General features: G+C 41.1%; 1 protein-coding gene across 5 annotated transcripts in view; it reads left to right on the forward strand.

Moving 5' to 3' along the window:
- CHD7 (chromodomain helicase DNA binding protein 7) overlaps positions 1-16144 on the forward strand; it is a 132090-nt gene that overhangs the window by 69410 nt on the left and 46536 nt on the right. For all 5 annotated transcript variants that reach the window (XM_075085091.1, XM_075085094.1, XM_075085096.1 and 2 more), the window contains 2 exons: positions 4799-5220; positions 13543-13681. In XM_075085091.1, coding sequence (XP_074941192.1) covers positions 4799-5220; positions 13543-13681 — 561 coding nt within the window. The remainder of the gene's footprint in view (positions 1-4798; positions 5221-13542; positions 13682-16144) is intronic.

A 16144-nucleotide genomic window follows, 5' to 3' on the forward strand; every position in this document is an offset into this window, starting at 1 on the left:
AGTGCTTAAGTACAGTTGATTGTGGTTCAGTCCTTGTTCAAGCAACAGAAAGATTCTCCTCCTTAACCTCCCTCCCTGGATTAATCCTACATCCTGTCCGTCTTGCTACTTTATGTAACAGGCCTGGTTTGAGACATCTATCTGTGCTTTAGGCTGCGGAGAATAAGCTTAGTTCTAAATGTGTTAAGCAGCTGTGATATGCGAGCAGCTTCATTTTTCATTTTTCAGCTCTTGGTGATACATGTTTGGAAGTTTAAAAATTAGTTTGAATTCCAGAAAAGTGAGATTTTTGCACTCCAGAAACAATTTATTGGATAGTGCTTTTATTTATTATTTCCTTGGATATTGTTGGCTTTTACTGATAATGCAAAAGCATATTTCCGTCGTAGGTAACCTGTTGGGCTGCAAATCATAACTCCTCAGAGTTCAAGAATCTCTGTTTTGCTTTAATAAGCTACGATCTTTAGGAGTGGCCTGCGTTGTGATATTGAATGTTAATAGCATTGATTAACTGTCAAGCAGTGGGAATTGATGAGAAAATGTCCATTGTAAAATTAAACAGTATTTCTGAAGGCAGTACCACACTGCTGGTTAGGGAGGTGACTAGCCCCAGTAGTCGGTGGTAGGAGTATTAATGTGAGCTCCAGGTTTTTTCGCATGATTAAAACAGGCCATCTGTTCTTTGTTAAATGTTTACAAAAACAGCTTTTCTCTAAAAGATTTAGAGAGATGTGAGTCTAGTAAACACACCAATATTTTTAAGCACCTTTTTCACCTTATTTCAAATAATACCAAAAATAATTCTGCTCCAATATCAAATAGGATTAATACCTATTTTTGTTTAATCTTCACTGGTTTCCTTCCTGTGGAAGATTAAATTCTGTACCAACATACTAAATTACGGCTTTGTTATTACTCAAAGCAGCAGGAAAGCGATTTCTCTGAAGTATGCAGGTAAATTTTTCAATCTTTTGGTAAAAACTTGTAATATACATTTTTTATTATTATTTTGTAAATGGAAAATGGGGTTCTTTCATGAGAAATTGTGACCCTGTAACTAGAGTTAATCCTTTGTAGATTTAAAGAAGTAGAACTATTTGAAATAATTCCCTGTGGCAGGCTGAAACTAATATTTACCAGTGAAAGCCTGTTCTTCCTTTTCTCCCCTCTTAAGAAAGAGCAGACCACTAGTTTGAGGGAAGCAAATGCATCTTTCAGGCTTCTTCCAATCTCCTCACTAGATCTGTGCTGCTCCTACACAGCTTCACACTAGGGAGCAATGTGGGTTTGTCAGTTAGGGATAAACCGTTTTAGCATATTGCAAAAGTGTAGGCACAGACTTCCTAGAAAAATGAACTTAATCACACCCATTTCTTTGAAAGAGTCCTACAATTTAAAAGAGCATGCATAAGTGAATTACAAAACATGCCAAACTGCAAAGGGAGTGGCATGTGGCAAGAGTAATGTATTTTCAAGTAATAGGAAATATAACCAAAGCCTAATTAGGGCAGAGTTGGCTTTTTGTAGCTTGTGAATGTTATGAAACAAAACCATAATATCTTACTTTGTATGCTTGGTAATGCCCGTGACTTGGTACTGCAAATAAAAGGCAGTAAGTTTGGGGGTTTTTTTAAATTTGTTTCATGCATAACATTTAAGTTTAATGTACAGTCTTAAGTTGTTTTGGAGCCTGAGAATGACTTGTGTGGATAAGCTTTTTGAGGTCATAAGAATCTGAATTTTCACAGGATGCCATCTTCCAGAATGAGTTACTGAGGACTACAGTGTGGAAACAATCGCTGCTATGCTCAGTGCTTTACCTTCTGGCCAGACCTTACATTAAAACTACAAATGTCAAATCATGAAGGGCTGACATTGCTGATGTGGAAACCTGGAAAGCTGCTGGCCTTACCTTCAGATTTGCTTGTGACTGTGCTGAAATCTGTTGTTCAGACTTCTAAAACAAACCAGCAAACAACACCAAAAAAACAACCCACAGATCTTAGGAGATGAGGATTAATTCTTTGAATTAGCTTTAAAATGTAATGAGAACACTCAAGCGTGTATAAAACTTCATATTGATTTCAGTGACGCGGTCATATCACTAATGAGGGTTCAACCTTGAAAATTTTATAGAACTAAATTTATGTGACATTACTGGATTTCCTGTGGTTTTTAATATTTGTTGGTTTGGCTGCTTCACACGCTTAAGAGGAAGAAAGTAAATTAAACTACCAATTCTGATTTGTTCTAGAAAGTTGGGCCTTATAGATAAGCTTTCAGATAGTTGTAGAAGTCTCTCTTAATATGGCAAACACTGTAGTGCCAAACACAAGGTACTTGATCAATACAAATGTTACAAATAACGGAAAGAAAAACTTAGATTTCTTATATGTTAGACACAGCAAGTGAACAGTATTTAAAAAGAGAACTGAGTATTGCAGTGAACATCTTGAAGACATTGATGAAACTTGCACTAAAGGTCTCTGAAAAACGTAGGATGCATGAGATATGAAATGGCAGATAATATAAAAATATATTGACTACCTTGGGAAAATGTAGGTTAAAAGTACTGCTCTGAAAACCCATGGATAAGAAGTACTTACAGGTGATCTGTGCAATATTCCTGTCTTTTCCTACCTAAAAATAAGTGTTAGCCAGTACAAGTACATAACGGTGTGAGGTACAGAGAAGACAGAACAAATCTAAGGAGACGTGCAATTCAGTCAACCAAATTCAAAACCAGTTAGAAGATTTTAAAATATCTCTGTTTTATGTAATGTATAATTGGACCACAGAACTCACTGGCGCAGCTGACATCCTGGGGTCAACATTTTCTGTACAGATACCCAGTCTTTAAACTTTTCAGCATGAAGGTATGTAAGTGTTCTGGTGACGACAGATTTGTAGAAGAGGTGTTGGTTCTTACTTCAGGATGCCTAACATAAGATTGCCTTGAGGTGGGCCTGACTGATGTGGTGCTAGTGGAACGGGTGCATCAGGCTTGCGTTAGGGCTGAGTTTCCACTGCAACTAAGACCCTGTTGCACTAAAAAGTATCTTAATAAACAGGCAGAGGACAGAAGCATGCAGAAGTCATCCTGGAAGTTCTTGGTTATGCCACGTAGACCCAGATCTTCGGTCCAGCACTCAGGCCTTCCCTCTTTTCCTGGAGTCTCTTCCATAAAGAACTGTAGTGTCTAGCTCGTAGTGTTCAAACCTCTCCCAAACAGCAATGAAGAGTTGTCTTCCTTTCTTTTCAGCCTTTCTCTTTCTGCTGCTTGGGTAGCTTCTGAGTATGTGAGTTTATTCAGGGCACAGCATTTTTTATGCTAATGTGAAGAAATGCTGAAAATAGTTAGAAAATACACATGCATTCACTTTCTCATGTAACGAGATTAATAATTTTATTTCCTAAATCTTCAAGTGCTTTTTTCTTAAGATCCAGGTGGCTAAAGTATATGTCTGTGTATGCTCATGGACTTGGGTCTGTAGTCATTTGTTTGCATGCTTGCCGCTCCTAAGTAAGTGCAGTTTGAATAAAAAGTGGAGAAAAGGAAACATGAATAACATTTAGACAGTTACACAGGCACTGCTATTCCTAGAAGTAAAATTCTGATTTGCTATAAACCTTTCTTCTCCCCAATTCAATGGATCAAGCATCTCGAATGGCTAGACTTCATGATCACAGCTAATGGGGAATTCTTCTACCTAGAATCATCCTGACTTAATTTTTAGGGAAAAGGAGGAGAAACAGAGAGAGAACAAGGGTGGGAAAATGGTCTGACCATATATGCAGTTGCAAGACAGGCATCAGTACGGTGTCATGCTGTTACTTTTCCTTTTGAAAAGCACTGTCGTCCTGCATTTGTAACCACGGGCAGGCAGTGAGGAGAAGCAGGTTAGAGCTTCGATATGCTGCAAAGTCATGGTAGACTTTGCTTAGACTTTTTTTTTTTCATTGCAGACTCATGGATCTTTGTGTAGAACAGAACCATTAAGAGCAAGAGAGTTGCAAATATATTCAATATGTTTAGTCCAGGCACTTAAAATTTGTGTGATTATATGTAGAGTTTCCTGTGCTTTGTAAGTCTGGTGTAAACCTGATACATGATACAGGCTTTGGAATAGGATGTTTTTGCAGGGTCACAAACGCTTAAGGTGTTCTCTGTCCCGTCTGTAGCAGGAACAAATCTGTTTCAATTACAAGTAGGGAGCTGTGGGTCTTTGACATAAAATGTAATACAATGTTATGTTTTAAAGTGGCTTAATCCTTCACATGCTGATCAAAATACCTCCTGTCACAGCTGAACCAATGCAAATTACCTTGATTAATCTTCTGTAAATACAGCCTGTGATTATACATTCTTTTCCTTTGCATGTCTAGAAACAAACTTTAACAATTCTTTAACTGGAAGACAAAATTCCAGGGCGACTGAATAATTTGTAACAAGTTAGTCATTCTACTAACAGCTGTTTTGAAATACCTGGTATAACAGTTGCTGTCCTTTTGCATCTAAATGTTGAAGACTGTAAATATTTTCTATACTTCCACTTTGAATACAAGCTTTAGAATAATTTTACCCTTTCTATATAAAAAATTTCTGGCCATTTTGCTACTGTTTTAACTGCAGAAACCTTTGGTTTTTTACTGTTTTACTGTACAATGTTTGAGATACACTACTAGGTTGATCTTCTGCTTAGTATTTTCTCCCTCTGTAACCTCTTGCTCCAAAAGAGCAAAGTTTTAGAAATGAACGTTGCAAATCTACAATTTTATTTCTATTTGTCTCTCTCAGCATTCTCCATCGGAACCCTTTTTAGAGAAACCAGTGCCGGATATGACTCAGGTTAGTGGACCGAATACCCAGCTAGTGAAAAGCGATGATTATCTGCCATCAATTGAGCCACAGCCACAGCAAAAGAAAAAGAAAAAGAAAAACAATCACATTGCTGCAGAAGGTCCCAGTAAAGGTTTTGGTAAGGAAGACTTTCCTGGGGGACTTGACGGTCAGAATCTAAGCAGAAACTCAGTGGATTGCTCCCAAGAAGAGAAGAAGAAAAAGAAAAAGCCCAAGGCAAAAAAAGAACCGAAGGATCCTAAAGAACCCAAGGAGAAGAAGGAACCCAAGACCCCCAAAGTCCCTAAGACCCCTAAAGAGCCAAAGGAAAAGAAAGCAAAAAATACCACGCCAAAACCCAAGACCAGCAAAAAGGCTAGGTAAGTCAGGAAACTTCTGTATGCGATCAGAGAAAAACTGTGTTTGTGGGATTTCTAGAGCATCTGTGCTAAATGGCCTGGGTGGAGAGGAAATCTTGTTTTGCTGTTTGCCTTCTACCATCTACAGCATCATGGTTTTGAGGAACCTGGGCACATTTCTCTGTTTGGCTTTCCTGTTTATGGCTTTACAGTTATTTTAAACAAGCTGGAAGGGCAGAAGGTTAATTTTTCTTTTAAGGCATAAAAATTCCAGGATGTGTTAGATTTCAAAACTCTTTCTCTTCTAATGCTCATCCGTCCTCCTGTGTGGTTTGTGTATGAAGAAATCAGATTGCTCCAACATTAATATAGGTTTGACCAAATGCAGAGATGAAGGTTTAGAGGAAAAAGGTTTGACTTTTTTTCTCTAAAGAAGTGAGTTAGGTACTTAGTGTTGTTACAAGTTGTACAACCCTTACAGATGCTATTTTATACTGACACAACCCATGGGCTATAAGCTCTGCTGCTAAAAAGGCATTTTTATATGGATATTGATGTGCCCTTACTCTAGGGATTAGATTAATTTTGCTGTTTCATGTAAAGACAATTTTCCTAGCAGAAAATCTTTGTGGATAGACCAGATGCTTCAATCCTGTTTCTTAACTGTTTTCACTCAGCATCATGTCCCTTTATCAGGATAGGCTTAAAATGCTCCAGAGTAGTATGAAAAAGAACAAACTGCCGTTACACGAGTAAATACGTCACAGATAATAACACAGATTCTTTCCTTACCCCTCAACTCCCTAAACACCATGATTATAAATGCCTACTTGAAAGAAAACTGAGAGGAAAAAAGACATTAAAGCTCAATTTTTTTTCATTTGTACCTAGAATTTCTTACAACTGTTCTGAATTTGTTCCAAACATCTGAATCTGTTTTTCAAGATGTGGCTAGTGTTATAAAATATAACTTCCAGATGGAAGCACAGCCAGACTTGGTTAATCCAAATCAGTTCGCAAAACCCATTTGTATTAGGGTTTTAAAATTGTAGTTAATGTATCAGCTTTGCATATATTCTACAAGACTGACTACTGGTTAGGTTTGACACAGCTGTGTGACTAAGTGAGGCACGGACAGTAAGATATTATTTGTGCCTTTAGCAAGAAAGAGCTGTTTCTATATTAGCAGAGACGATGTTTCCTGAAAAATTTTTAAACACTGGCGTGTAAAATCAAATGCTGTCCTGAACAGGTTATATTACCTCTTCAGTAAATTACAGTTGATCAGCCTATCCCTATTGCAGAAGTTACTTGGGCTGTGTTTGACTGCCCTAAGGATGGGGTTTACACATACACAGCAATTCACAGCTTAGAAAAACTCTTCAGTTATATTTTGAAACCAAAATACTAGTATTAGCTAAAATAACCTTTTTGTTCCATTTCTCTGTACTCCTAAGTTGAAAGGTTAACTAGGCCACATCACACGCTATTGAGCATCTCCCAGCAAATTTTTGTCACCAAGAAGTAGAACAACTTTTACTGCAGGACTCCTCAATTAGTGTAGTTTTACAAGGTCTTGACTACAATTAAGCTTTGTTTAATAACCAGTGGTTAGGAGGAGTCTGCTTCAAAAACAAGCATGGGTTCCTGTGGCTGTGCTGGACATTAGGCCTCAGAGCTGGTCTGTCCTGTCCACTCGATCCTAATATCTCTTTGCGTGTCTTCTCTAAACCTTGGGATGTGCCATGCAGATTAAAGGAGCAGTGTTTCCTTTGAAGGAACAAATCACTGCTTTCTAAGTTTTATTGTAGAAGAGTCTTCTTTCCTATGCAATGACTCTTGTCCCTGGGTGGCCAGACAACTTACAGTAAAACAGTGCTGCTGTTTTACCTGTGAGAGGAAACATGTCTGGAGCGGCATTGAGAGCATTTGCTGTTCCTCATGCTGACTGAGGGTGTGGAGAAAGTCCCACTTTACCCGCAATGGGCTTGTGTCTTCGTTGCCAAATGCTCTCTTGAAAACAAGGTTGTTCTCATCTTGTGGTCTTGTCAGCTTCAGTATCAAACTGCTTTGAAGAATTCTGAGACTGTGTGGGATGCTGTGCTGCCAAAGAATTTTAAATCGGTGAAAGAAATTTGCTTACCCTGGCCATATCACAGACCAGGGAGCCTGTCCAGTGACAGATCACCGAATTGAGTTTTGAAATAAATCAACAGTCCAAACGTTTAATCATCTGACCCCCAGTATTTCATCAGCACTAACTCTGGAAAGGAAATATTAAAGTAACTGAGATGATTGAGATTAATGCAAGTTAATGTAGATTATGGATTATTATGTAGAAGTGAAATATCTTGACAAAGTTAGTATCTGGCATGTGTTTACTACTCCTGGTTTATATTACTCAGTATTTTGCTTCTAAGCATTGAAAGGAGTAGGGTGATTTTTAGATTTCTAAATGCTGTGCAAAACTAACAGTTCTCATTCCTCAATAAGCTGATCAGTTTTAATAGAAGAGTGTTGCACTCAGGTAAAATTCAGGTAAATAAAGCCAGACATAGGAAATGTGCGTATTGAAAAGCAACATTTTTTTGGACAGAGCATAAGTCCTTGGTAGTTAATTTTGACACAGCCTGTATTAGAGTATACACAAAAATAAAAAACCCCTGGTATTTAAGTATTTTAACCATTTCATAATTTAATATAACTTGTAATTTAACCGTTATTTCAATTCCAATTTTGACTAACAGTACAATCCTTTTGTTGAACAAATAATAACAAAAAACAGAAACTTTATCCTTCACATCTCTATCTTTAGTGTAAGCAGTGACAAAATGAGGAGCCTGCCTCGCTGAAATGCACCTTCATGCGAGGGACAGCAGTCAGACTGGAGAACGGAAGAAGCTGATTAATTTTGTGCTTGTTTGAATTGTGTGTCCCATTGCATCTTAAAGAGAGAGAAAACACCCAAATGGGCTGCTAGTATGTTATACTGCATACTTGGTGATTTTGAAAGAAAGATCACGCATTAATATTGTACTATTACACTTGTAATGGATATTAGCCCAATCCTGCCAATGCAGAAAGACAAACACAGTGGTGGCTGGGAAAAAAAATAATTGCAAAACAAATCTATTGTGGACCAAACTCGTCAGGTTTGAAAGCAAAATGTAAGTATACCCAGGATCACAAATGAAGGGTTTTCATTAAATTGTGTGGTGCTGAGTATTATGTGGGCTCTGAGTGTTACGGACCCAGCTTCAGGCACAGGCAAATGAGGCAGATTTTTCCAAAAGTAGATGGACAGGGAAAAGCAAGTAGTCTTACTGAATTGCAAAGTCATGGCTCAGATGTCTGTTCCTCCTGTGCCTGTCCCTAGAGGAGATGAGGACCACCTGTTTGAGAAGATCATGCTGCAGCACAGCTGATATCTCTGCTGCTGCTTCCTATGAAATCCTAGAGAGCGGCCACTGATTGCAGTGGGAGAAGCAGTAACTATTTGCAAGGGCCAAATGGCAGCTCTTTGCAGGAGCTCATCCCTCCTCCCATCTCCCCAAAGCAGTGTGCTGTGCTTCGCAGGGCTGCTCTTATCCGCTTCCTCCCCTCCCTGTGGCAGGGGAAACTCTTCATCCTTCCCACACCTAGAGCAGCAGTCTGGGATGCAGGGAAGAGCGAGTGGGCTGCTGCTCACAAGCGTGCTAAGCGTGAGCATAACCACCTCTTTTAGAGGTAGTGGAGACGGACTTTTTTGGCGCACAGATTCACTGTTTGTTGTATCGGAAAGGGGATGGCTTCTGGCTGCGGAAGCGGGAAGAGGCTGCTGCACGGGGGAGCAGTGCGGGCGGCAGGACGCAGCACCCTGGGGAGCTGGAGGACAGGAAGAGAGGTCCCAGGGAGGTGGTGGTAGTTTCCACTCCCAAGCTCCGGATCATCCTGAGCAAGGCAGGAAGGGGGTGCCTGTGGGAGAGAACAGGAAATTGTGTGAGATCTCAATGTGTGCGTCCACTGAGGCTGTTCCTATTCACACCTGTCCTCATCTCCCTTTTGAACCAGCCCAGCTGCCTGATATTTACCTTTGCCTTTGCTGCAGGCAGGCCTTGTGGGCTTCGCTGTTACCCAAGCGTACTTCTTAGTAATTTGGCTGAGTTTTCAGGCTGGGAAAAAAACCTTGTTGTTCTATTGTTTTTTCCTACTTTTGTGATATATAAAAACTGATTTTAAAAAAAAATGTTTTGATTACACTAGGAGCTTTAAAAATAATTGTTTTCCTCCGGTAAGGCAGGACAGAAAGTCTGACAGCTCTAACATTTTGAGAGGGTGGGATTTGTTTTTTTACTGTTTTGATGCTCCACAGTGGATGTGTAACTTTTATTTTTTTTTAAAGCCAGGATCCAGTCGTTCATTTGTTGTCAGACAGTGTTCTCAAATGGTAAGATAGGAATCAATAGCCTGTCTGACTTACTTTAAATGTTTAAATTACAGGAAAAAGCATCATCCAAACCCTGATAGCCATCATAAATTACACTAATAAACAGATCTGTCAGTTACCCAGATCAGATCAAGTAGTTGCACAATGTAAACATATGGGCTAATTACCTCCCCTCTTAATCCTGCAAGGGGTACAATGCTTTTTGGGGTGTTTTTGAGTCAGATGGTTTGGCCCTGGTAAGTTCCTGGAGTTTGACCTAGCGCTTGACTGACACAAAACAGTTTATCAAAGTTTGGATACTTGCTCTCATATTGTAAATCAAGCTTTCTTTCAGTTATCCTGCTTACTGTTTTCCTCTTCAGCCCCTTTCGTTCACGTTGTTCACTTCTCTGACCTTCTGCAGGTTGTCTTTTACTGATCCCCTTTGGTCAGTGTGCTGTGCCGCGCTCGGGGATAGGAGGAGGAAATCAGAAAGTGGTGTTGGACAGCTATATTGTAAGACATCTCATCTGAAATGTCTGTGTTAGTATCACTTGAACAGAAGGACTAGTTGTTAACAGACAGTTTGGAAATATTTTAGTGTTTTGTGTGTGGCAAATATTACTTTGTTTTTTCCCCAGTTTTATAGTTCTTGTTTGGGACTGGACACTATCCTGTCTCTACTGGGACTTGGCTAGCTTCTGTATTCGTGCAAGTGTAAAAACAAACATGAGAGTCGTCTGAACGTGTGTATATTACGGTTTGCCTTCCTTGTTGCCAGATTTGGAAAGTACTATCAGATGTGCATCCAGAGTTAAGCATAGACACACAGACCTAATGGTAATGGCAGAGTGTCTAAAAAGAGGTTTTTACCTGGCTGTACTTACATGTGGAAAGGTAATTCTGGTCCAGACTAACACCATTCCTGAACAGCATGAGTATGATCTGCCAGAAAGTGGAAAGGCTGAGTCAGAAGTTGGGTACACTTAATTGTCAGGATCAAATCACACTGGGTCCATGGGAAGAAGGAGAGGAACCAGAGTGGCTGACAATTCGAGGAAGCCGATGCTCCCACCGGCCAGGTGAAGCTCCTGGGTGCGAGATGCACTGGGAAGCAAAGCCTTGCCTTGCTCTAGGGGACGGTGCTGTTCTTCTATGATTTGCTCTTCACCTTCCTTTCTTTTCTTGTAACAGCACACATGAAAAGCGCAATTCTTCTGCTGAATTTAGAACTCAAAATTCCCGGTGGAGCTGCACGTGGGCTTTGTTCTCCCAAACTTGGTGGCTCTTTCACATGTCTGTCTTTAACTGGCCTTGGAATGGGGGAGATTTGAAACCGCATCCGAATTGCTTCATCTGTGTGTCTGTTACCAAGAGCGACTCCGAAGGCCTAGGCACGGCTCGGGGGTACATATAGGTCATGAAATGCTCTCAGCTCGGAGTCCCTGCCACTCCGAGTGGGGAAAGGTCTAACACGAGACGAGAAAGAAACCTTTGTCGGGGTGGACCTTGCCACCAGGGCTGGAGTCACTGGCAGGGTCTTTGTGTGCAGCAAGCACCGGGGAGTGCAGTGGCAGCCGCTGCGGCCGCCCGGGGCAGCGGGGCCCTCGTTAGTGCTTCCCGGCCTTTCAGCAAATTGATATTTTATCAAACCTAGGCCACACTATTCTTCCCCGGACTTTAAGCCCGTTATTCATGGGCAGCGGCGCACCCGGGGGCACGGTAACGACTACTGAACTTAATTGCGCGCCTTGCTCTGATTTATGGGGGGGTCAGGGGAGGAAGAGGCACAGGGCTGTCAGCCTGCTTCACCTGGCGGCTGTCCAGCTCCCCGGACGGGTTACCTTTGATTTCAACAAATTCAAGAAATACGTGAAGTGGGGTTTTTTGGTGTTTTGTTTGTTTGGGTTTTGTTTTGTGTTATTTTTATTTTTTTAATTTGGAAGCGGTTTCGCGGTGATTTGATAAAAGGGCCGGGGGGTGGTGGTGGTGGGGTGGTTGGTGTGTGAGGGAGAGGCGGGGGGGGGCGCCCGGAGGCGGCGGCGGCGGCGGCCGCGCAGGTGCCGGGAGCGGCCGGGCGCTGATTGAGGGAAGCAGATGGCTGCAGTCGGTGGCCGCCAGCCAGCGGAGCAGGTGCTGGTCACGTGACCGCGGGTTGCCGGGGCGACGCCAGCGCTCTCGGCGCGCGGATGAAAGGCGAGGGGGGCCCCGCTTCAGCTGCGGCTTTGTGCCATTGGTGGCAGCTAGAGCGGAAACAAACGCCGCGAGGGGAGCCGCTGCCCGCGCGCCGCCCGCGCGCCCGGGGGAGGCGGGCGGGGCGGGCACCGCTCTCCCCTCCGCCTCCTCCTCCTCCGCCTCCTGAAGGGCTTGGCTTATATCCGCGCTCTTTCCGCGGTGTCAAACTACACCACCACCCCCAACCCCCACCCCCATTTCAAATTCTCAGTTTGTGTTTTTGTTTTTTTCCTGGTTTTGTTTGTTTTGTTTTTTTAGAGGAGAGCCGTGTCATGCCCTGTAATTTCACCATAACACAAATTCATTTCCAAAACTCCCAGTCTTTCCACTTGTAAACCTTACTATTTTCCAGTCAACATTAGTTTAAACGCAGGCTGCAAAAAAACCCCAAAACCCGATACCGCAACTGAGTTGCCTCAACCCAAAGCGACACCTAACAGTATTCGGGAATTTTAAAGCGCAGCTTTGAAATAACCCCTTCAGTGGGCCAACGTGCTGGTCAATATGAACAAGCTTAAAGCTGGTGTTTTGTTGAGAAGTTACAAGGCTGGGGATTATGAAGGAAAAACGAACTCCAGGCAGCATCCTGGGTATGATATTAAAACTTTGAGGGTGCAGGAGCCAAATAAAAGTACGTGTTGTGCTGCTTGGCGACCTGTACTCGCTGTTTGTTGGGTACCTGTGCATAACTGTTATGCTCTTAAATGCCTCGGCAGCTTCCACAAGCAGCCTGTCAAATCGGTAACAGGCAGGGGGAGGAGGGGGGTGGGGGTGTGTGACCACAGAGGGGAAAAAGACTAGCAAAAACCCATGCGAGACTCAAAGGCTAAATATGTTTAAAATTGCTAACTTTTACCATCGATTCTTCTTCGTTGTCGGTTAAAAATTTCACCCCCGCAATGCTGAAGATCGTCTTGGTGCATGATTTGGTGGTGATGTTATTTAGAGCTGGGTTTTGATAGATGCATCCTCACCCATTTCCAGGCCTCTGAGTGCAGTTGGAGAGATGGGGTCCCAGCTCCTCAGGTGGTGAATGTTTTCATGCGGGAGAAGGGGGAGAAACAATCCCCCGAACCTTTCCCCGCCATCAGTGGATATAGTTTTCTAGTATCATGTAGGTGCTGAGATACCAGCTGGGTAATTCTTACACACATGCAAGCTGCAGTTGCTTGCATGCACTGAAGCTGTACGGGTGCCCTCGGAGCTGACACAAAAGTGCCTTTTCTGCTTGGAAATAGCAGGGATCGTAGAAGAAGGCAAGGAATTTTCTCATTTGGTCTTTTGTTTTGGTAACACTTCCTCTGTTTCTGCTGGTCCACACAGTTAATGTCAAGACAAGTGCTCGTGTTATCCTGTTCCTCTTCAGATGTGTCAGGTTGCTCAAACACCTGAAAACTTTTTTTCAGGAAAAAGTGCAGGTTTTGAAGAGAGCAGCTCTTCCTTTCCAGTCTCATTTTTAATTTCTTGTTGAAGACATATTCAGTGTTGCTGTCCAAGATACTGAAGGAAAGAGGCGAGGTGTCCATTGTTCAGGAATGGGAAATGGGTAGTGATGGCCTGTGCATCATTGATTTTACAGTGACGTTTAAATACTTCAGTAAGGAAGGCAATTAAAAATAAACATCTCATAGATTAACTGTTTCTTTAAGCACTTTTTGCTTACATTTTTGTACAAATACTGATTAAAAATACCTCTGTTTCAGTAACAAGAAACCAGATTCAGAAACTAGTGCTGCAAAGAAAAAGGTTAACAAGGGAAAGGAAGGTTCTGAAAACTCAGATTTGGAAAAAACTCCACCACCATCACCTCATCCTGAAGATGAAGATGACCCAGGTGTTCAGGTAATGCTATCTTTCAAGTTCCATGTAGCCTTTGACAATTTAGATGCATAAAACAGTAATTCTCACAGTCTTTGTTACAGAGATACAGGGATTCGGGTGTTTTCTGTGTTGTTTAGAATGTCATACCAAGAAGGTGAGAACTGGAAATCATTGTAGTGAATGTTTCACTAAAACAAGTATTTCTTCTGCTGGCAGTGGTCAGAGTGAGCATTAAAAATAAGAATTTCCTCATGAAGGGGTTGATGCAAATTGTGGTGGGGAAGGCATGAGACTCCTATGTAGCCATGCCGGTATTACTGAAATCCATTGCATTTATCTGTTGCACATCAGGTTGTGGATGTGTTGCTTCTAAGTTGGGAGAGATGTTGGAACTGATGATCACTTGAGAATGGTCAGCGCAGCCTGGTGAAGAGGTTGGCAAACAGCAGTGTCCTAACACAAACATGGTTTATGCCTACCCTCTTACTGTTTCCCAGAAGGATGTAGAGTATAATGAAATCTGAGCAATTTGATATACTCTAGTTAAAACCAAAGCAGCGACAGAAGAGAGTAGTATTTCTGATTCATGCAAACCATGTATTCTGAATTAGAAAAGTTGAGATACACCATGCAAATGTTAAAATGTTCAAAGAATAAGTTTTCTGTCCTGTGGCACAAATCTCTCTCAGCCTGATTAATAGCGCTGGCAAAAGATGTAGAAGAAACTTTTCGAGCTGATGGGGTTTTTCTGAGTTAATTTGTAGGTGATTATATACTGTCTATGTTTCAATATATATGCCTGTTTTGCTTGTCTTCAGTTTAGTGGGACAAAACTTCCTCTTTGTGAAGCACAATTGGGTGATAAACGTCACATTTGAAATATTTTTTGTAAATATTATAAGTGTTAGGGTATTTGCATCACTTTTTAATTAAATATAATAAAATATTTCAGGTAATTTTTGCTTTCTTAATACTTTCTCACCCTGTGCATTTTATACTGCACCCACACTTCTTGGCGTAAACTTAGGGAAGGGTTACAGCTATATACACTAGAACAGCGAAACTTAAAAAATTTGCTATGGGTTTCTCAGCTGAGATTGAGATTATGCACTTGTCTAAAACACTGTTGTATTGTTAGCATTAAATACTGAGTCTTCTGTAGCAATATTATGTAGTAATGCAAAGTGATGCGTTGTTATCTTTAGAGAGGAAAAAATTCTTACTTTGTGTGTTGTCATACGGATTTTTTTAATATTCCATTATCAAGCCTATTACTCGCCTTTCTACCTATAGATCAGTTAATGAGTAGAAGATAATGTGATGCAGGTAAATGTATGCACAGTTTCTGACAGCAACGCATAACAATTGCAAAGCCTCATGTGGATGTTAGAGGAAACAGGAAGCTAACCAAGTCAGTAAAAATCAAACAGAGGATTACCATAACGTTTTGGGCACCCTTTCTATTAGGGAAATGGAAGAAGAGATTTTTGGCACCAAAAGTAATGGTAAGACTCACTTATTGAGCCAAAAGAAAATTGATATTTTTCCCATCAGTGGTTAGGAAATGAGGGTGCAAATTTGCCAGGTGATATCTATTTTCAAGTATTAAAATATTGTTAAAGTTTTGTGGGACCCCCCCATAAGTTACTGTGTTAAACGTAGAAAGCACATCACCATCGTTTAAAAGGGTGATGTAAACTTAACTTGTGTTCAAAAACTTGATTTTTGATTAAAGAAAGAATTTCTAATAGTGTAAAGTGCATCAGATATTTGTGCTTTAAAAAGTATGATTAACTATCTAAAAGTAAATATTTGTCTGCGTACATGAAGAGACTCGGGTGCAGAGACCTGTTAAACAAGCCACATAAGTATTTGCATATACCAGTGAAGATGTGTGTTAAGCTGAGAAAGATGTAAAAATAATGAGTATATCAATACATAAAGACTTTTTTTAAACGAACAATATTCAACATTTTTCTTTAATATATTCGTCAGTCCATAGAGATATTTGATGCTTAGTTGGCAGTTTCCTTCAACAGCATATGCTCTCAGCTTTTCAAAATATATAACCTGATGCAGACTATCTGGGAATTCAAATTTTACTCTTGGAGAAAATGGTGTCTGTTACTGAGTGTCAAGTTGCAAATTCTGTCAAATGCGTGCTTGTGTATTTTACAGATTGTTTTCTGCAGTTTCTCTGAAGCTTTCTCTCATCTTGGAGATGAGGGTATGGGGACATGTTTTCAATTTGGGGTGGTTCAAGTTTTTCATTTTCCTCTATTAGTTCGGGGTCTTCTTCCATGCTGTGCTGCAGGATGTCTTCCTGCACAGTGCTGGGTCAGTAGAGTGAGGAAACCATATTTCATTGTGTTTCTCCTACAAGATAACCTGGGTACAACTGAGCGGATGGGGAGAGCAAGAAAGTGTGTTGTTACTGCTTAGCAACACTGTGGGCCATGCTGCGGAAAGGTGGTGTTTGGTTCC

Source organism: Phalacrocorax aristotelis, chromosome 2, assembly GCF_949628215.1.
Source record: "Phalacrocorax aristotelis chromosome 2, bGulAri2.1, whole genome shotgun sequence".
NCBI lineage: Eukaryota > Metazoa > Chordata > Aves > Suliformes > Phalacrocoracidae > Phalacrocorax > Phalacrocorax aristotelis.